At 35.8% G+C, this 21,865-nt stretch overlaps 3 protein-coding genes across 5 annotated transcripts; 2 read left to right on the top strand and 1 right to left on the bottom strand.

Annotated features, from left to right (window-relative positions):
* Nucleotides 1-139: 139 nt before the first annotated feature.
* LOC140005062 (3-oxoacyl-[acyl-carrier-protein] synthase II, chloroplastic-like) lies at nucleotides 140-6,459 on the top strand. 3 transcript variants are annotated; one of them, XM_072045187.1, is made up of 13 exons: nucleotides 140-1,292; nucleotides 1,835-2,040; nucleotides 2,138-2,341; nucleotides 2,584-2,694; nucleotides 2,785-2,880; nucleotides 2,999-3,044; nucleotides 3,129-3,208; nucleotides 3,660-3,728; nucleotides 3,822-3,906; nucleotides 4,297-4,451; nucleotides 4,519-4,599; nucleotides 5,854-5,913; nucleotides 6,062-6,459. In XM_072045187.1, exons 1-13 carry the CDS (start codon nucleotides 905-907, stop codon nucleotides 6,083-6,085), a joined length of 1,605 nt encoding a protein of 534 aa, XP_071901288.1. In that variant the 5' UTR covers nucleotides 140-904; the 3' UTR covers nucleotides 6,086-6,459. The 3 variants fall into 3 exon arrangements, with proteins under 3 accessions (XP_071901288.1, XP_071901289.1, XP_071901287.1); XM_072045186.1 differs by having other exon boundaries at nucleotides 142-1,292; nucleotides 6,067-6,459; XM_072045188.1 differs by lacking the exons at nucleotides 5,854-5,913; nucleotides 6,062-6,459 and adding an exon at nucleotides 4,920-5,249.
* Nucleotides 6,460-7,400: 941 nt separating this feature from the next.
* LOC140005064 (25.3 kDa vesicle transport protein SEC22-1) lies at nucleotides 7,401-11,832 on the bottom strand. Its single transcript, XM_072045189.1, has 6 exons — nucleotides 11,503-11,832; nucleotides 10,959-11,167; nucleotides 9,851-10,011; nucleotides 9,607-9,753; nucleotides 8,928-9,004; nucleotides 7,401-7,723 (listed from the first exon to the last, which is right to left on the bottom strand). The coding sequence occupies exons 2-6, from the start codon at nucleotides 11,144-11,146 to the stop codon at nucleotides 7,640-7,642; spliced, it is 657 nt and encodes a 218-aa protein (XP_071901290.1). The 5' UTR covers nucleotides 11,147-11,167; nucleotides 11,503-11,832; the 3' UTR covers nucleotides 7,401-7,639.
* A 5,317-nt stretch (nucleotides 11,833-17,149) lies between these two features.
* On the top strand, nucleotides 17,150-21,357 carry LOC113740038 (DNA N(6)-methyladenine demethylase ALKBH1D-like). The gene is made up of 4 exons (XM_072045185.1): nucleotides 17,150-17,601; nucleotides 18,840-19,532; nucleotides 20,219-20,563; nucleotides 20,831-21,357. The coding sequence occupies exons 1-4, from the start codon at nucleotides 17,500-17,502 to the stop codon at nucleotides 21,104-21,106; spliced, it is 1,416 nt and encodes a 471-aa protein (XP_071901286.1). The 5' UTR covers nucleotides 17,150-17,499; the 3' UTR covers nucleotides 21,107-21,357.
* Nucleotides 21,358-21,865: the final 508 nt, after the last annotated feature.

Genomic DNA, 21,865 nt, shown 5'->3' with positions numbered 1-21,865 from the left:
AGTTTCGACTATGAAATTATTAATTGAGAATAGTATGTTCAACAAATTTTGTCAATCAAACCAGCACTTTTAGTTTCTTTTTTTTTTTGTCATTTATATACTTCAAATTCAACAGTCAACTAAGAATAGCATTTCAGATTTACGTCTATCTTCTTGGTGGTTTGTGACTTTGTGGACGCTTTTTCTCTTGAATCTACTCTTGGTGAAAGAGAGCAAATATGTCTACTCCAGTTCATTCTAATCTTTAATTAGATAAATGTTCTGTTCTCTGGGGCAGAAGGACATGCTGTTTTCACTTTCTGTGACCAAATCTCTATGCAGTCCGAGAAGATAGGGAAGTTAAGACTTATACGGTAGATGGCGAACATATGGTGGCACAGTACCAGTTGATATATCTAATTTGTGGAATCAAGGAATTTAATAATTTGCAGTCCAAGTCTAGGAAATTTCTGAGGAATCTAAGCGCAAGTTTGGTCTTACCAAAGTAGACCACCAAGGAGCCTCACAATCTTACCCATAAAACAATCACTTTGTGATGGTAACCGTATTTGGCTACACATAGATCAATCTGTGCGTCTACTCCTTTGTCATCTTCTCTTTTCGCAGTTTCATTTGTTTGTCCAATACTGCAACTGACTCAGATTTGCATTCACTAGCAAACACTCCGTAACTGCCCTGCCTCTTCTTAATCTATGACAGCTCCTCTTCGTATCAAAACCTTTCCCCTATTCTATCCCAACCAAATCCGAGCCCACCTCTCAAAATCACTTTTTTTTGGTTAGGTACCTCTCAAAATCACTTGAAAGCCAAGAAATTATGTTATCTTGATTGAGATTCAATTAACAGGGCTGTATTAATTTGCTTCAAAGTCTCATCCTCTCTGTTGAATTTGCATAGTTTACCAATGATGGCTTCTTCTGTTGCCTCCCCACTTTGTACATGGCTGGTTGCAGCTTGCATGTCTGCGTCCTGTGAAAAAGATCACTTTTTGAAGTTACCATCGATTTTTCGATGTTCGAGAAGGCTGAGTAGGTCTGCAAGAAGAAGAAAAGTGGTGGTGCCTCAGTTCCTAAATGCGGGTGGTGCTGGTTTGGTTTCTTCGTTTTGCGCTTCTGGAATCCAAAATTGGTTGAATTCTTGTCTTACTTTTGAGCCCTGTGAGGAATATTATAATTCAGAGGGACTGGCTTCTTCTCTCTCTTGTTTTAGTGAGAATGCATTTTCACTTTTCGGGCACAAGGCAGAGCCGGTGACTCGCAGGCAAAGAAGGATGAATAGAGCTGCCATTTCTGGTAAAGAAGCACGAATTTCTGTTGCAGGTTTCTATTGATGTCGTCATCGGTGGTCTTAGTTTTTTATGCGTGCCTCAAGTAGTCGTCTCTCGAGGCTTGTGGTGTTTTAGAGATTCGTTTGATAGATTCTGTGGTTGGATCATGCTTTTACCATGAACGTATGAGACTAGCATTCAAAAAATGGCCTTTGGAATGTGTTAAATGTGAAGTTCAATGTGTAATAAATACTTCACCTTTGCTTTGAATGTATATTAATGGGAGTACGAGAAAGGACAGAGATAGTGATGCTAGTAATTTGGACCACTGGACACCATATAGGAAATAAATGTTCGGTAAATCTTGATGGTAAAGCTTTTTATGCTTCAAGAAAGTTGCCTGTCAAAGCAAAAGGAAGTAATGCACTAGTCTGTGCTATAAAAAATGGAAGTTTTACTCCAGTGAGATGTTGTATTTTTCCGTGATTTTAAAAAAATTAAAAATATATAATCCATATCATACCAACCAACTGAATCAGCTCCTCGACTGAAATGTTTTTGTTCTAGGCAAAGCGATGGCTGTTGCAGTCAAACCACAGAAGGACACCATAGCAAAGAAGAAATCTCTTACTGAGAAAAGGAGGATAGTGGTAACAGGGGTTGGTGTAGTATCCTCTCTTGGTCATGATGCGGATATATTCTATAGTAATCTTCTTGAAGGAGTTAGTGGAATAAGTCAGATTGAAACTTTTGATTGTTCTGAATTTCCAACGGTAAATTGTGCATCAAAGCAGAACTTTTAATGTGTTTCTTATTTATAGCACTTCTTTGGTATTGGTTTTTCTGTTGACAGTATATTTTGTATAACAGAGAATTGCAGGGGAAATCAAAGATTTCTCAGCTGATGGGTGGGTTGCTCCAAAACTTTGTAAGAGGGCGGACAAGTTCATGCTTTACATGCTAACTGCAGGTAAAAAGGCATTAGCTGATGGTGGCATCACAGAAGATGTCATGGAGGAAATTGACAAGGCTAAATGTGGTGTTTTAATTGGCTCTGCCCTGGGTGGAATGAAGGTAACTTACTAATAAGCATTTTTAGAACCTTGAGAATGAATATTTATTTTGACTCGAACATGCCTCTATCTTCCAGCTCAGAGTGAATTCTTATGAAACTCACACGAGTGCCAAGTTTTAACTTGTCCTTCTAGTCCTCAAATGAGGGTTCATTGTATTGTCTCTCTCCCATAACAGTTATTAAACTAATTATGGGCTTTTTGCTGTTTTGCTTCCTATGCTCTTTTGGCTTAACTGAGTAGGTTTTTAACGATGCAATAGAAGCTTTGAGGGTGTCATACAAGAAGATGAATCCTTTTTGTGTACCTTTTGCTACAACCAATATGGGGTCTGCAATGCTTGCAATGGATTTGGTATGCTGCAGTTCATTATTTGCCAAAATTTCAATCGAGTTAAATCAAGATTATAATCCTGTAGCTGTTCTCTAATTGCTGAAACTGTAGGGATGGATGGGCCCAAATTACTCTATTTCTACAGCTTGTGCAACAAGCAATATCTGTATGCTAAATGCAGCGAATCACATCATTAGAGGTGAAGCTGTAAGTGGCTAAATCCTCCTCTCCCCCAATTCTTGTGACATGTAGGTATTTAACAGTCCTTTGAAAATTTTGTAGCAGCTGATCTAGTATTCTGTTTCAAATATACGGAAATCTGCAGGATATTATGCTATGCGGTGGCTCAGATTCTGCAATTATTCCTATTGGTTAGTAATGATTTCAGTCTGACATGATTGAAGTTGTACCTTGTTTACTGTTAATGAAGCTGTCATTTTAAAATATGATTACAGGATTGGGAGGATTTGTTGCATGCAGGGCACTTTCACAGAAGAATGGTGATCCAACCAGGGCTTCACGTCCTTGGGATGTGGTATTACAGCAACCTATCCTGTTCTCTCTCTCTCTCTCTCTCTCTCTCTCTCTCTCTCTCTCTCTCTCTCTTCCTGGTTCTAGTTCTAAAAAAGTGAAATCATGGAAAATTTCATCCAAAATGTCAATCTGGAAAACTTTTTCTGGACACATTTCTACTTGCTCAAGGAAATATGTGTTAATTTAGTGATGCTTGAGTACATGAGGTACAATTGACACTCCATGTCTGCAGATTTTACTTCCTATACTTATTGGCATTCAGAACTTGGTTAACCTATAATATTGCAGAATCCAGCAATCTAAAGCGATATTGATCCTTAAATCTTGAAAATATTCTTGCTAGTCATGGATTTTTCTGTACATTAATATCTCTCTCTCTATCTCTGTGTGTGTGTGTGTTTTTTTTTTCATGTGAGGGCTCAATACTTCTTTATTTTTTTGTGGTTATGCAGGACCGTGATGGATTTGTTATGGGGGAAGGAGCTGGCGTGCTACTTCTGGAGGAGTTGGAACATGCAAAGGTATACCTGTTTTCTTTGGGGAGGGGGGCAGGGAGTTGGTTCTCTCAGCCTTATTGAAGCTTCTTTCTGTTTCCATTCTGATTAATGCACTAGAGAAGAGATGCGAAAATCTATGCAGAGTTTTTAGGTGGAAGCTTCACTTGTGACGCTTATCATATGATTGAACCCCATCCAGAGGGTAAGCTTGTGTTTTTTTTTATTTTTTAACAACTCTTCTACCTTCCTTAATGGACTTTTTATTAGATTAGTGATTTTGCTGATGTGTTTAGATCCATATCCCATGTTATAAATGGAGTCAAGGAAATGGATTCCCAATTCATGAGTTATCTTGATCAGTAATTACTTTTCCATTTAGGCAAGCAATTGCCATAAGCTTGAGGGGATCTTTGACATGTCATGCAGGTGTAGTAATCTTGTTCTAAAAGAGAATGGGCAATAGTGCTTGTTAGATTGATTGTTTAACCCTGGACCTTTGGTTATAAAGGAGAGCATGAGTTTTCTTATAAAACTTGATGTTTGGTTTCAAATAGATGCTAAATCTGAAATTTGTTTTGAAATCATAAAACAGGGGCAGGAATTGTTCTTTGTATAGAGAAAGCCTTAGCTCAATCGGGTGTCGCTAGAGAAGATATTAATTATATAAATGCACATGCAACATCAACTCCAGCTGGTGATCTGAAGGAGTTTGAAGCGATAATGCGATGTATTGGGCAGAATCCTGAGGTAATTATCTAAAAGGCCCTTATCATAGTTCCGTTTGCTGTTCTTAACATGTTCTAAACTATTACAGCTCAAGATGAACTCTACAAAGTCAATGGTGGGCCATCTACTTGGTGCTGCTGGTGCAGTAGAAGCTGTTGCAACAGTTAAGGTAACTGGAGTGTTGATTATAGTGGACAAGAAGTTTATAATTACATTAGATTGAACTGGACATGCTTTTTTAAGAGTTACACACACACACACACACATATATATATATATAATTTTTCTTTCTACTTTTAATTCTAGGAAATCTTTTCTAGATGCATATAACAATCATGTGTGTTTAAGTAAGAATGATTTGCAGGCTTTACTCAAGTTCCGTTGTACATTGATAGTTATAATGTCTAAATTTGTAGTTGTTGCATCTCTTGATTGCATGTGTATAAATGGTTTTTCTCATGAACATTTTTTTTTTTTTTTGTCTTGAAGGGAAGGGATGGGAAGGAAGAATTGTTGAGGGGAATGGGACTGTCAGATTTTTAGAAGAACACAAACTTTTAACTGATGGGCTGCATTCGTTTCTCACAGTTGTATCCGAAAATGCTTATCTATAACAAGTTCAAACATGTTAAGATTTGAAACCAAATTGGCTGCAATGGAAGTTAGTGAACTGCATCTTGAGTGGCTTGTTTTGCTGTTGAGCATTACTCCATGCTTTCATGGTTTCTGGGAAATCCATTTTTCAGATTTGGTCTTGTACTTTCTACTACCTAGCATACATTCAAAGTTTTAAATGCTATTGTTTCAGATTGTGTGTGACTTGCTTTGGAGAGCCTCAGGTGAGTATTTAAGAGTCAATGTCAATGGTTTATTTGTTTATTTATTTATTTATTTTTTTAAATAAGCAGGGGGAAGGGTGGAATTTAAGAAGCGGGGAGGGGGAAGGGTGGATTTGGACCTAAGACCTCTAATTCTTGGGACTTCAACCTTAGCCACTAGACCAAGGCCTTCGCAGCCAATGTTAATTGTTACTCGGTCCCTGGATGAGTACTCTTTCCTCCACGTGAGGTTTGAGAAGGCGGCAATAAGCCCTAAGTTTAAGGATCCAAAAAATGATCCTGGAATACACCTTATATTTGGAATGACTTTGTGCAATTTTGCCCTGTTTATTCCCTTCGTCATTTCCTGCTGGGGTTCTTGTCTACAATGAAGGGCAATTTTTAGCGTGAGCATTCCTGCATAGAGAAGTTCTTGCTTCGCGAAGGCTGAAGGGCCTATTGAAGGCCCTTATTTGAGTTGATATTAGATAATTTATTATCACATGAGCACTGTTCTTCATGACATTTTGTCTATGTTCTTATGCCCTCTTAGCTGCTCTTGTCCAAACTCTTGCTGATATCTGGGACTTGGTGCTTTTTAATAGGCCATACAGACAGGATGGATCCATCCAAATATCAATCTCGAGAATCCTGACAAAGGCGTGGTATGATTTTGATACCCTTGTTCCCTTGAGTCAAGCTCTTATGATTGTATTCTACTATTAAGGTTGATCATCTTAGAAAATCTATGAGTGGTTCCTTTATTCAAGTAACTTCCTTCGTTATTGATATATCGATCCTGTAACAACCTAGTGCAGGACACCAGTGTGCTTGTAGGCCCGAAAAAGGAGCAGTTGGAAATAAAGGTGGCACTATCCAACTCTTTTGGCTTTGGAGGACACAATTCTTCCATTCTCTTTGCTCCTTACAAGCCAGATGAGGGTGACTGAAGTATTCTTCCTTATGACCGGGCCACAGAATGGACTGCTTTTTATTTTTATGAAGCGGTCATTGCTCTTCTCCAGCTTTTTTCTCATTGGCTAGGATATCCTTCCAACTTAATTTGATTTCCCTGGAAAGACTAGTGGCAACTAATTGTATGTACGCAGTTGATACTTCTTTCTTCTTGAAGTTGTGTATGGTGGCTTGGAGCAAACTGCGGAGCGCTTCCATTGGAAGCACAAGAAATGAAAAACTGGAATTGCAGACAAGCTCAAAATACATGAACAAGTCCATGAAAATCAGCAAAAATTTTAATGGAGTCTTCAATGACTCGAAAAGTCGAGCGATTGCTTTGGTCCCTGGTGGATCAAAACTCATTAGGTTATTATTCTGATGTTCCTTCCAAACGTTTGTTTTTCCATTTTCATGCCCCATTCCTTCAGATTGCTATCGGATTTCTTCGTATTACAATTATTCAAATAGGCTTTCATGGGAGGGACAACTGTTCAATCTCTCAAATCAAATTCATCCGTGTTTATATTTATATATACACACTGTCCCCTATCATTAGCAAATGATATTTGCCACGATGAGAATTCTAATATCAGCAATTTTTTATTTTTTTATTTTTGTATCAATTGTCAGAAAAATGACCTTTCCAGTCAACTCTCCTGGTCATGAGTTAAAATTGACTTGGGAGGGTATTATGACCTTTCCTGTTTTGTTAGTGGATTTCTCACTGGGCATCAAAAAAATTTCCTCTCATTAACCTGAATCTTTTGATTGAGAATGATGCATCGATGCAAACCAAATTACTTTAAGTTGCGTTTACACTTTAATCAGCTGCTTTAACACATTTCTACAAACAAATTTGGGATCCAAGAGCATGAACATGCTCTCAACAATCTACAAGAATTTGTCCAGCAATGCCAGGCTCCACCTCACTCCTAAACATAGTACACCGGCACCCTACATAAAAGATACGCCTCTCACATGTTTGTATGACTATGGGCCTGGGAAACTCGGCAACGTAAGCAGTACCATTTCATGTTTATACACACGCACGCACGCACACACTAGCGCAAGACCATAATTTTAAGCACTTCTTTTCACTTCACATTCTGCTTCGGACCCTCCGCAAGAAAGAATTTGACCAAATATCCTCCAAATTTCTCGCAATTGTCAATGTAGGAAAATTTGATGCAAGAAGTGATGAAAGGACAAATATCAGATAGACAAGGTAATGAAGTCTGTACGAGCCCTACAATGACAATGAGCTCCCTAAAGTTGTCAATAATAACTTGCTTCTGTTTGTATCTTTTGATTCTCAAACAAGGGGTAAAACCACTTGAGATAAGCCAGTATAATGGAACACGTGAGAGATGACTTTCTTCTGCCTCTGTAGGTGGCATCTTCATGCAAAACTAAGCAAAGGCTCCCCGACATCCATCACCAAATCTTCTTCCTAACCCAGAACAGGAGGATTACAACGCCGAGCACTACCGCTACAGGTGCCCATTTACGAATCAAGGCCTATAAAGGAGCAAATATCAATGCAAGGTGAAACACACAAAACTGAAAAAGCCCAAACACATCTAAGGACTTGATGCATCCACCAACAGATTATACAATTTCAAAAGATAGGATGCAGTCAACAACGATTAACACAACAAAGCTCCAAAAGAAGAGGCTTATATCAACAAGCTCATGAATCACTTGAAGAATAGCAATATACCTTTTCTGCTCCAAATTAAACCATTAATTTTGCTTAACAAGCATTCCAAGGAGTGGTAGTAAATCAAGATGTTTATTATGTTTACCCTTAATTTGACCATATATTGGCCACCCTAGTTAAAAATCTCACTTAAGAGAGAAAAAGATTCTATACCAAGAAGTCAACTTAACCAATGTGGGGAAAAAGTAGTGGTCATTTCAGTGTGTGCATGGTTTTATTTATTTCTTTATTTTTTAATATAAGCTTCAATGTTTTGACCTCATATTGAGGATTTCACACTAAGCTGTGTCACAGTCATGCAAACCCAGGCCCTATAATCAAGGTAAACAATTGGCATTTGCCTTCTAAACTTCGCCATTTGACCAATCTGACCAGTTCAAAGCAAGAAAAATATATTCAAAGCTAAAAACAATTTAAAAGAAACAAAATGAGAAAAGCTTAAAAAAATCCCAGCTTGTCCTGTTCCTGTTTTGGTCAGATTCTTATTAACTTGAACTGGATCATGCACATGATTGGTCGAAGCCATTGATCATGTGTCCAGTTTTTATGGCATTAACGCATAATTATTTGCACAAAAATTATTTGCTTGCATCACAAATACAGTTTTATCTTCCCAACCACCTTTTTATCTCACATACATCACATCACATCACCAAAAGTGCTACAGTAATTATTCCAAATAATATTTCAAATAAACTCCTATCCAAAGTCCAAACACACTCAATATTTGTATGACAATTACTCTTAAAGCAGCATTATTGCAAGACACAGGGAAGGAGAATCAAGCATTTATAAGAATGAGAAGCCAATTTCAAGCATCAAAAGAGTTGGACCAGCAACAATTGTCCTGAACAATACAAAAGCATAGACACGCTAAAGCATAAAGTGGGTCAAGCTTGCAAATCTAGGACATCATATAATAGCAAATCAGAATGGTAGGCATAGGCAATCAGACGCTTGACCGACAGAAACAAAACCATCTTAATGCTTGATAAAACTAACCTGGCGATTCAAATCTCTTGCCTTTTCAGCATATATGCGAGATTCAGAAGTCAAACGGCTAGAAAGCTGACTCACCTCTGCAAGATTGGCATATTAAACGTTTACTCAAAAAATAAAATAAAATAAAATACAATCAGATATGAAATGAAAGAAAGTACAATAGCAGGCACCAAAAAGATTCTTAGCTTAGAAAGGGCAAGGGAAGCTGAATAACAGTAATGGGCTACTGCTAACCCCATTTAATCAGTTAAGACGCAAGTAAGAATAAAGAATGATCCACTACAATCTACGGAATGAATTATCAAATGCTCTCCACCCCCAAAAACTACAGAGCCAAACAACAATATTCCAGACCGAACAATAATGTCGCTCAAGTAGGATAATGGTAATCTAATATAGTAAGTTGGCAATTGGCAATTGGCAATATTAGTTAAATAACATTGTCATAGACTGTGGTTGCCCATATGTGACTTAATTCGAGATGTAAAGCTGAACAACAAAATGCATACCTACTAAACCAGCCCTACATAAACATTATTTGCAATGTTGTTTTCCATCTTTAGCAAGTCACTAGCTATAAATAGCTAATACTAACAGGTCAAAGACTTCATCTTAATGACTTGACACCTACAATATTCAAAAAGGAGATCAAACAAAAATGGGAATTGGAATAACTCACGGTCCAATTTTTCCCCGACACCAAGAACTTCTTGTACATTGCGAGTCATAATCTGGTGTACTTCATAAAGTTCATCATTCAACTTTGCAATGTTCCGCTGGGTTCTTGTATCCTGGTATAGTTTCTTTGTTTTCTGTATGAATGTATCTTCCAGATACAAGGAAGAAAAGAATGTATTTAGCTATGGGAAGAGTAGAAAAGCTGGTGAAAAATTTTTTTTAAAAATAAGCGACAGAAATATTACCAAATTTTATAAAAGCATAAGGTCTGGCAGCAGTTTCGATTTGACTACCATTTACACGTTCAAATTCATTCTTAAGGTCTTCAAGGTATTGAAAAGCAAGCTTCTTAGGATAAGCACGGTCACACATTGTCAGATAACAAACTCGCCCTTCAATGATATAACTGGGGATCTTTTGTCAAGGAAGCACAGTGATTCATATAGCACCAAAATCACCATTTGACCAAACAAGAAATGCATGTGACTTTCCCAAGAAATAACTAAAGCAGCATAAAATACCAAGATAGTTGTCCAAATTTCAATCCAAACTTCCTAAAGACCGTTATTATACTGAAAAAAAGTCATAAATACAAATTTCCAGACCACATAAAAACTGCCAACTGCTGCTCTAGTCCTTCATTTGAAGATATACATGTGCAATCCTTTCAGGATTCCAGTATATTTACCAATCCATCGAATTGCAGCATCTTTTCATAAAATCCTCCAAGAGTTTCGGGTGTTTTTAGGTTGAAATTGAAGGAAATATGTACTCATGCACAATCAGAAGCCACATGTACAGTTCTCTCAATGTAAAACCATACCAAATAAACTATTAAGGCCAAGAAATTTATCAGTTTGGAACAAGGAATGCAGTGGGAAATGGTGGTTTAATCACTTGTCATGACTAAGACACCTTCAACAGACATGCCCTGACAGACAGTGAGCAATCAATCACTCCTGGTAAAAGCCGAAGTGTCCTAGTTATATCCCAAGACCAGCACCTATGGCATGTTCAATTCAGGTTTAAAACAAAGGGGTCAACAGGTTTTTATTTAATCCCAGCTCAGTTAACTACACTAGCGAGCAGTGATTAATCAGAAGCAAATCTCTTAAGTTAAACAAATCACAAATTTCAACAACATAGTTTGCAATGTTAGGGTTTAAGATCATTATCACACCAATTGTCTTCCTTCTGGGCTCTGGCTGCCAAATTTACTACAATTTGATAGTATAAGAACCATAAAGAAAGGAAATTAAACTACTTTGTGATATTCGAAATATGCCTAGTGGCATAAAGGAACAAGAGCACACAAAGATAAAATAATGCCTAGCGGCATAAGCAAGAGGATACTGGAAAACATAAGGACCGGTTTCAATAGACATTCTGGAAGCCTCATTCTGGCCCCTTGACAGATTTGTGAACAACGCCTTGGCCTGCTTTTTGTAGTAATCCACGTCTGGCATATCTCGGCCATCATCCAGCCCCTCCACTAATGGAAGGCCATCAGTAACACGAGCAATCATAGTCAATTTCACCATTTTTCTTCCTGGAACTCTATCCTATAAAACAAATGACCTACAACGTTATTTCTGTAAAACTTTAACAACAATGCCAGAATAGCCCTCTTCTCAAGAATTTTTTTTTAAATTAAGATAAAATAACATTAAATTAGAACAATGGCAACACGATCCTTTAAATTGAATCAGTCGATTTGAAGCAGAAAACAAAATCCAGCGGCGAGGAATGTTAATTTTCAGTTTATACAGCGATAACTAGTTTTATTTCACTTCAGACAGATCATAACAGCATTAAAACCAAAAGGATGCAGGACTGAGTCGAAGAAAAAATATTTATTAAAAAAAGGAAAAACAAAAGGATTGTCAGCATCCATTACCTGAGCCTGAATTATGTGAGTCGATCAGGTTCTTTTCATACGCATACGCGGCTCCGCAATGGGTAGACGCACACGTATGTGGAAGGTATGTAGATTTCGATCCTCAATTCGAATTGGCAGCAATTGTAATCGGTTACAGCTACAAAATTCCGATGATCCGAGCTAGGGCTTGCCGGAATGACGCGAAATTTGGGAGATCCGATAGTGATTAGGGGATACGCCTGCGACAAGTTTTCCAAAGAGAGGGAGAAGGCCAGACAAGATGGGGCTGGTTTTTTTTTTTGGGCCTGTTTGGTTTTAAAAAAAGTACTACTCGTCGTATTAAAAACTGGCGGAAGGAGCGGCTACTAGTACAGTACTACGGAAATACTACTGCCACTAATTAATAGAGTTTATATTAAGATGGTTAAGTAGCGTTAACGTCGATGATGGGCAATTTATTACTAATGCAATCCAATATTCAGAGTCAGCATGAAATTAGTGAAATTTGCGTTGCCTAAGCCTGTTTCTGAACTCTATTAAATAGTCCCTAAACTTTACAACTGGAATTGGATAGAAAAATGGACTTTCCATCGCCCAAAAAAAAAAAAAAAGTTATGTGAAACAAAAGAAAAATGGAGTTGCGTGAATTTCTACAGCACAGAATTCAAATTCAATTATAAATTCTAGTGTTAATCATAAGAAGTCCCCTAAAGTTGGGTATATTTTGCAGTTTATCTCCTAAGATTTTATGTTTCTCATTTTACCCACGCTATTAGTCCATATCTCAGCAAATGGGCCGTTTAAATATTGCAATTGATGAAAATACCCCCATTTTAACCGTTAAAATTTCTAACTAAAATGGTCCTCGTCATGTTCTATAAAAAAAACGGTTTTTGAAAGTTTTCTAATATGTTTTGAGCATTTATCACGCCAAAAAAATTTCTCTCCTTCATTCGCAATATTTACAACTAAAATAGAAAAAAAAAAATGTCCCAAGTTTCTTCAAATTTATTTCCTTACTCTTCCTCTAAATGTTGTTTTTATCACACCATATGGAAGAAATCAATTCAGGAAACCTATGAATGTAGTAAAATGACACCCCTTGAGAAGATTTTGAACACCAAAAAAAAATTTTGGAAGGAGATTTCTTAGATGTTCAAATTATAAGGTTTGATTTTTATGGTAGATTATTTTTTTTTTTACTTTTTAGAAAATAATTTGAAATGCAAAAATTTTTTATCTAAAATCATCATGCATGTGATTAGTTTAAATGATTATACTTGAAACTTTGCGACAAAGGAATAGAAATATGTGTTATATCCGACCCAAACCTATAGGCATTTATGTTTGTTCATTGTTTTTTTTTTTTTTTTTCTGAGATATCATTATCCTTTTTATATCAACTGCGAGCACTATTACTAAATGTGCTTTGACTATGAACCAAAGGAGTAAAGTGAGAAAAATAAAACGCTATGAGATAAATTACAAAAATATACCAAACCTTAAAGGTACTTCTTGTGATTAATCCTAAATTTTAATAAAGAATCGAAGACGACCTTTAGTCCATATAGTGCATCGTGAGATTAGTGAGACCTTTTGTGTTGCCTGAACTAGTTTCTTTGGAACTACATTGGTGAAAAAAAAAGATTGACATTTGGAATTGGATTAGAAATGGACTTTTCCTTAAAAATACAAAAGGCAAAAGTGGAGTTGTGTTAACTTCTATAGCACATAATTCCAATCCAATTCTAAATTTTTGAGAAAGAACAAAAAAAAAAAAGCAACCTTTATTCGATATAATATTACATGCTACAAATACTTTAATCCATAATAATGTGAAAACATCGGGAGTGGCGTTGATCTGAAAGGAAATGAAGGGGCTTTGATCCTTGGTGTAACTCCTATTACAACTATTGATGCGGCGAGGACAGCTCGAACTTGACCCACTATATCCAAGAAAAAGCTAGATAAGCCTATAAGTTTGGGCCTAAATATTATTTTTAAATTAAATATGAATCGAGTTTGATCCTTATTAAATTCAAACCCGATAATCAGTATCTATATATATATATATATATATATAATTATATACAATATATTCATATTTTTGTATATACAATTATATATCTGAATATTAATACTAATACTTTATATTTATGAATTATGTGTCAAAATATATTAATATATATAAGAAATATTAAATATACAAAATTATGTCAAAAGATTCAAAACATAAGCAACAATCCAAAGCCCTAAATATGCTTATGAGTTGAAATCAACAATTCTATTGCTTTCGTGAGGGGTCAATAGTGGTAACTCATTACTTAAATTCTAACTTTGTTTTTGTTTTAGTAAATTTTTGTGTTTGTATGATGTTGGCTACTTCTTATACCAAGTAGTTAGATTATTCGTTTGATTGTCTTAATGTCTTTAGTATATTATCTACATGCTCACTCACTGCCTTATATGAGTAATAGTTGCTTGTATTTTGACTAAGGTTTCGTTTGATAAAACTGAATCTAAATTCTAAAGTTTGAATTCTGAAATTTGAATACTGAAACAATTAATTTGTTGAATTTTAAGCATTGAAAAAAAATATGAATGTCTGAATTTTAATGCTAAACCTAGTTATATTGTTTGATATATATTTATAATTGAATGCTTAATAAGTTTAATTTGATAATTTTGCCCTTATATCCTTTCATTAAAAAATGAAATAGAATCTATGATTTAATTAATTTAAAATTATTAGATATGAAAATGACAATATTTATTTTTAAATCAAATTAATATAAAAGATGAAATATATTATATGAGGAGTATGAAGAACATGCGAAAATCATTAAAAAGGGAGAAAAGAAAAACTAAAAATCGTTAGATAGAGAATATTAGATTGTTTAATTAGATAAGAATTTTGAACATAATTAACAAACAAGTGTAGATTTGGTAGACAAGATAAGGTAGTTGAAATAATTCTATTGATTCTTATCAGAATTAAGCATTCAGTTAGGATTCTTGTGCTGAAAAAAATACACACAGGTTCAGCACTACTTAACAAGTTTAGCAAATAGATTTTCATTTATCAAACATTCAAAACATCTGAATGTCGAAAAAAATTCAGATTCAACACTTTTTTATGTTATCAAACAGACCCTAAGCATACATGGGTAGTTTTTAGCAGCACACACATGGGTAGTTTCAATGACAAAGTATGTTTTTTGTACACTCCACCAGTTTAAATTCCATTTTAACTCGCCACTATTATTTATTGATCTGTTTTATTCTTTTTTGTAGGTTTTTATGTAACTCATGAGTCAAATCAATTTATTTACTTCTATTTGGATTCAAAAGTTGTGTTTTTATGTGGACAAATCTTAATACAAGCAAATTAAGAACATTTGAAAATATATTGACTGTTGATCATCTTTTATTACTATTTTTCATGTACTTTAAACTAATTAGATATGTTAAAAAATTCTTGATTTATGTATTTTTTAATGAACTATTATTGATTTGTGTATAGTTTTAATATTGTGATCCTATGAGTATTAAATTAATTTTAGAATTTAATAGTTATAGTAACTATATTAAGAAAATTAAGAAGTAATAAGTAAGTTTATGCTAAATTTGAATTAATCTCATAGCTCAAATATTGCGTGAGTCAAGTATGAACTTCGTATCTATCAATCTGAAACTCATAACCAGAATCTCGATCTCTGATCCTTACATCAAAAGAGAAGAGAGAGAAGGAAAGCTTCTAGATTTACGTGTGTTTAACATATTAGGAGAAGGAAAAACTGTACAGATTGTCCCTCAAACATCAATGATGTGAAATTTAAGTCCCTTATAATAAAAATGATCACTTTTAATTCCTAACAAATTGAAAATGATCAACTTTGATCCTCACATGATCAATTCTTAAAAGGTAAATGTGGCACATCAGTGTAATGTTGATCAAAAATATAAGGGACTATTAATCCTTTTCTTTCCAAAACCCTAATTTCCCCAAATTTTCATCTTCAATCTCTTCAAAAAAATTATAGACCAAACCCAATAAAAATGGGGGATGTGGCAGATAAATTGGCTTACATTCAATCAATTCACAGGACTTAAAGACCCCGATTTATGCACAGAGAACCTCTCCGCTCATGGCTGGTACCTCAAGCAAACGGTTTCCTGTTTTACCTCCACCTCTAATCTCCTTTGACGAGCCCACCACCGCTAAAGACACTTCTTCTACCTTCGTCCCTACAATCACCTCCTTCAATTCTAACACTGAGGAAGCAATAGTAGTCTTAACTCTTATCCACCATAGCAGCTAGAATCGATGGGCCCCTCGATTTGGTTTGAACAGTTGTGACTTGTGACTCTCCCATTCTCCATCATTTCCAGTAGTCGAAAACAGTAATATTGGCAGCAATCGAACTCGGGATGTGGGCCACTTGGTTTGATACTATGGAAATGATGCTTGGTTTGACCACGAAGAAGAGTTCAAGATGGTGCTGTTTGGTTTGACCATGAAAAATGATTAGTGTGTTTGGATTATAAATTATTTGAAATATTTTTATTATAACACTTTTTTTGATATGATGTATGTGAGATAAAAAGATAATTGAAAAATGTGTTGACTATGCAATCAAATCAGTGCGTGTAAATATGGTGTAAATAAAGTGAAATAATCTTCATGCAACATTCGAGCTAGAAGACATATTTTTGAGGTTGAGATTTCATGCAACATTTGTCTGGGGAATCTTGCCAAGGTTGTTAATTGTTGTTTTGTTTCATCTTGGCTTTTTGTTTATTTTGTAATTGAATATTGGAGAAAAATATAGTCAAACTTAAAACAATAATTTGAGATTTTAGTTGGTTTCTCATCTATGCAGAACATGAATTACTTTTTTTTGTTGGAGTTTTTTTTGTAAGTAATTCATAAATTTCTTGTTGGAGTATATTTTTTTTGTGCAAATCTACTTTCTCTATGATGCAATTTTTTAGTATATAATGAGGTTTGGGTTCACGATATATAAGATATCTTTTCACTTATTTGGAGCAAAAGGATTGTACTTTTGTTAGTTTTGGATGGAATTAGATATTTGTTCAAAATCATTTTTTTTTGGTTGGACAATCCATGTGTTTTTCCAAGGTATTTTTTGGAAAATTTTAATGTAAAAAAGTGATTAGTCATTTTTGTATAGTGCTTAATTGAGATTTAGGACTTTTAGTCTCTTATATTTTCGATTAACGTTACACTAATATATCACATTTACCCTTTAAAAATTAGTCACATGGTCTACTCGTGGCTAGTTCCGACTACACTTCTAATGGAAAAGTGATCAAGGACCAAAGTTGATTATTTTTAATTTGTTCGGGATTAAAAGTGATAATTCTGTTCTGGAGGATTAAATTTTCACATCAGCGATATTTGAGGAACGATTTGTGCAATTTTTCCTCAGTAGATCCACCTTGTTTTTGATTTTTTTTTTTGGTCAATCGTTACTTTTTATCTATATCATACTCTATCATAATTTAACAAGGGAGGCTCAGTTCCTACGAGGGATTAAAATGGGGACAAAATCACCATCGAATCAAATAGATACACTATGTATCCGTCTGAATTTTTTAAAAAACTACATAATATGGTAATTGATGGACCTACCGAAGCCTTAATGGCTTGGTTTAGGCCACCAGCCCACCAAAGCCTTAACGCGTGCACCTTGTTTCTGGTTAGATTCGGGCATTTATACCTGCATACTCTTTGTCCCTGTGCGCTGTACCGATCTAATATCCTACTGCAACGAACATCAGTCTTGGGAAGAGAAACGATCAAACAAGACTAAAATCCATCGGGATTAGGATATCAGAGAAGATGAAGGTGGAAGTTCTCTTTGGTTTTCCCCACGAATGAAAGGTTCTTCAGGGCTGGTGGCTTCTTCACGTTCTTCAGGGGTGGCATTACCACATTCCACTTTCGCCAAAAAGTCCAAACCTGCTTAGCTGCTCGTGTCGCGGGACAAAATGAACTGCCGTCGGACCCTAAACGTCGAAAACCAGCAGCTCAACTCCCCCAAACGCCCATCACCATCGCCTTCTCATTTTCCCGCCAGTTATCGCAGCCCTGTAAGTTCATCTTCTACCTTTTGATTTGGATTATTTGTTTAATCTTATCAATTTTTACTATGTTATATCCAAGGTAACCATCTCTAATCTTTCTGGGATGGACTCCTCCCCGCCCCCAACCACCAAAAATCCCTCCCTGTTATTCTATTCTTTTCTTGTACTCTTTCTCCAGTCTTATTTTTTACTCATGGAATCTTTGCTACATAATCGACTTGGTTAAAACTAATTCTTGCTTTCTTTAATTGAATTGTTCTGTTTGTGACTTGTTCCAACTCAAACAGAAAAAGGTTGAGTTTTCTCTAGACAAATGGGCTGTGATGGTCAATAAAATACCCTTTACATGTCTGCATTTAGGCCTTGTTTGGAACCTATTTTTGTCAAGTTTGTTTGCTACAAGTTTTTTAAAAATTTTAACTAGTAACCTCAAAAAGCTTTTCAAAATTTTTAAACCATACATTTTAAAATATTAAAAAATTTAGACATTTAAATTTTTTTTTAAAACTTAACTCCCAAAAAACTCACCTTCCAAATGATTTTTAGCCTAGTAGTGGTCAAAACTCTGTGGAGAATGGCTCTAATAGTTTTTTTTTTTTTTTTGGAAAATGCTAATGCATATTATTTAGAATTTTTTGTAACCCCTGTGGGCCTATATGTTGCTATGAGCCATTTTGCCTTTGCATGTGGATATTAATGGTAGCTTATTTACCTTTGACTTTGTGTAGTATGCAAGAAAGTTATCAAATCAAACCGAGGAGATTGCCCTATCGGGTTATGCAGTTTTAATATGCCGTTCTCTTTGACATCACTGTACGCTCTTATTAGCATATTGAGATCATCTAGTATCATCCACACAACTAAATACCGGAGGAGAAATTTATGATGCTTAAAATCACTTCACGATGTTCAAATCCCAAACATTTAGCAATTTTGACCCCGCCTTTAATTTTCTATTTCTACATCATATTGACTGTTTCTAATCTTCCAAGGTGCCCCAGCTGGACTTGTCTGGAAAAATGGAAGAATTTGCATTCCTACTAGTTATAACATTATTTGCTGTTATTCAGGTTCTAGCATGGTATCTAATTTAATTGGTGACAGATATAAATAAGCTAGTGTTATTTATCCATATGAGTCCCTGCATCTAAAGGTATCACCAGTCTCCATTGAACTAACAGGTCTTAGAATGGTGCAAAAGGATTCTCATGTTTGGTCGAATTATTTCATTCTAAACATTTCAGGATGAAGCTTGTAGATCTTCTGATCATGCACTACTGGCGCATCCTGGTGGATCAACGGAAAGTTCAAGAAAAACATCTACTTCTGGCACACCATGTCAGTTTGATGGTATGCCAGCTTCAGATCAATTGTGCAAGCATAATCATCAGCAACACTTGCCATTTGATATGGGAAACCTTAATCTGATGCATAATTCATCAGTACAAACACATGGTTCAGGTCACTCACCATCCTTCAATTCCAATTTGGAGAAGGCTTTTGCTTCAAGAGATACTTGGATTGATCCCAAGTGCAAGCCCTTACATGTGAGGAGAATGCAGAGGGACCAAACACAGTATGCAGAGGAAGGAGATTCTAACTTACCAAATTCAAATTCCTCTAGTGTTTCTGATGCTGCCAGCATTGGCAAATCATCTCCATTAGCTAATTACATTATAAAGGGCAGCACTTTTGAGAAGGGCAGTAACCATGAGGAAAGTTCTCATGGGAAAATGGGTATGAATGACATACCTGAAGATTCTAGATTCCATTTTGACATCTGTCCATCTGGATCCGTTATCAAGCTAAAAGCCCCGCTTCATCTCATGAATAGAGAAAAGAGGAATGAAACTAAGCGCAACACAAGTGGACTCTGCATTACATCATTGAGGCCTGGGATGATTTTGTTAAAGAATTACATTTCCTTCAATGATCAGGTGCAGTAATGTGGCTTTCTGACTATTTTGTCTACATATCTTGTGGTATTCCTTCTTGACGTGAACTTCTCTATTTTATGTCCATAAAATTTTTCAGTCCTTGTAATGCATTAAGTCTCATTATTATAAATGAATGCATCACGTTGATTTGAATTTTTATGTATCCAAGTACTTTTCTTTCTGCAATTTTATTTGCCCTCATAAAATTGTCTTAAGATACATTAGAATTAGACAATTGAAAATTCTATTTCATTCACTTTGCATCTTGCTTCTGGGAAATGCTTCTACAACTAAGCCTAGATTGTGGAATAAAATATGTATCCCATCCCTATCCAACTAGGTCAAATCCAAATTTTGAGCATAAATATAAGGAACCACAAAAAAAAAGGGAATATTGCTTTACAGATGAACTACTATTTTAGCGAAACAGTAAATAGCTGATGAAAGGCTTTGCTCTGTTTAGCTTGACGGTTTTATATCAAAGGAGAGCCATGTCTGTGGCATTCTTCTGTCAATCTGCACAATGCTAAAGAATTACAGCTTCTCTGTGAAAACAATGATAAGTTTTACATGTTTTCATGGAATTAATTATTAGGAAGTTAAATTCCATTTTTCATGAATAAATTTTTTAACACAAGTTCTAGCTTCCCTTCTTTGCTGATAGACCTTTTTATTTGTCTGTCTAGGTTAAATTGATAAAGAAGTGCAAGGATCTTGGACTGGGTCCTGGAGGCTTCTATTTACCTGGCTATCGTGATGGAGCAAAGCTGAACTTGAAGATGATGTGCCTTGGTAAAAATTGGGACCCTGAGACAAGTACTTATGGTGATGAAAGGCCTTGTGATGGCTCCAAACCTCCCATTATTCCTAAAGAATTTTGTGACTTGGCTAAAAGGGCTATAAAAGATTCCCATGCACATATAGAGAAAGACTCCAGAAAAAGATATGTGGAAGATGTTTTACCCTCGATGTCGCCTAACATCTGCATAGTCAATTTCTACTCAACAAGTGGCCGCCTTGGTCTCCATCAGGTTCTATCTTAGCTTTCTGTCCTATACCATTACCAATTTTCTGGACCAACTCTATGTAGATGCGACACAGTTATTTGCTTTCAAAAGTATACTTCGGACTTTAATGGCTCAAACAATGAGAAAAAAGGTGGTGATTCTTTATTTGCTTCGGCCTATTATAAGATTGCAGAATAATGACATCTAAGACAGGGGCAAAGCAATTTATGATATTCTCAAGTTGAACAACACTAAATATATTTTTTGTGCATGTCACTTGCAACTGTACAGGACAAAGATGAAAGCCAAGAGAGTCTTCGTAGAGGAGTGCCCGTGGTGTCCTTTTCAATTGGTGACTCTGCAGAATTTTTGTATGGTGACCAGAGAGAGATTAACCAGGTGGAGAAAATCAGACTGGAATCCGGGGATGTGCTGATATTTGGTGGTAAAGCTAGGAACATATATCATGGTGTCTCAACTATTTTTCCAGACACAGCTCCCAAGCTTCTGTTAGAAGAGACAAATTTGAGGGCTGGCCGTCTGAATCTCACTTTTAGAGAGTACTGACAGACATTTTTTGTGGGTTGGAAGCTGGATCAATTCGTTGAACTCAACTGAATTGTAACCTTAAATCCTTTCTATGTCCTATGATGTATTCCTGCAAAGACAGGAAATTGGTAAATCGCCAAAAAGAAAATTTGCAAGAACTTCAGAAAATCACGGATGCTTAGATCTAGAGGAAATCACGTAGCCTTCGGTTTGCATGGCTGCCAGACTACCATAATTGTGAAGCTGAGAGCATCATATGGTTGTCCTTTTTTTTTGGTGCAAATCTGCATGACATGCTTATTGACTGATAGAGCCATAGACATTAATTGGGGAGATCTATAAGAATAAAGTAGATCAATCTTATGCTCGAGTCTGGAGACTGTTGAAAGTGCTGATACAATGCACTGAATGGGCTATTGTGTGGCAGAAGCTTTTGTCGGGATTACATTCCACTGGTTGCATTGTAGGAGTTGGAATACTCTCGAGAATAATATACAGGAGGTCCCCAGCCAGTGAAGCTGTTCTTTTGGGGATCAGGAGTCAGCTAAATCCAACCTCATGCTCGCGGAAAATGAATAAACACACGAAGCCTAAGAGAGTGACAGCTTAATCATGAAATGTTGGACTTGTGCAATAGCTCAGAGGTATGGGCTTCAGAATGAAGCTGACATACCAATGTAGGGGTCGACATTCAACACCAAAGAAACCCCTTCTTTCGTACAAATTTGCATGGGTTTAAGACCTCAAGCAACGCGAAGAAGAAAATGGTAATAAAAA

Source organism: Coffea arabica, chromosome 4c (assembly GCF_036785885.1).
Source record: "Coffea arabica cultivar ET-39 chromosome 4c, Coffea Arabica ET-39 HiFi, whole genome shotgun sequence".
In the NCBI taxonomy this organism is placed as follows: Eukaryota; Viridiplantae; Streptophyta; class Magnoliopsida; order Gentianales; family Rubiaceae; genus Coffea; species Coffea arabica.
The sequence above is the reverse complement of the archived record's forward strand: the minus strand, read 5'-3'. Positions and strand labels throughout refer to the sequence as shown.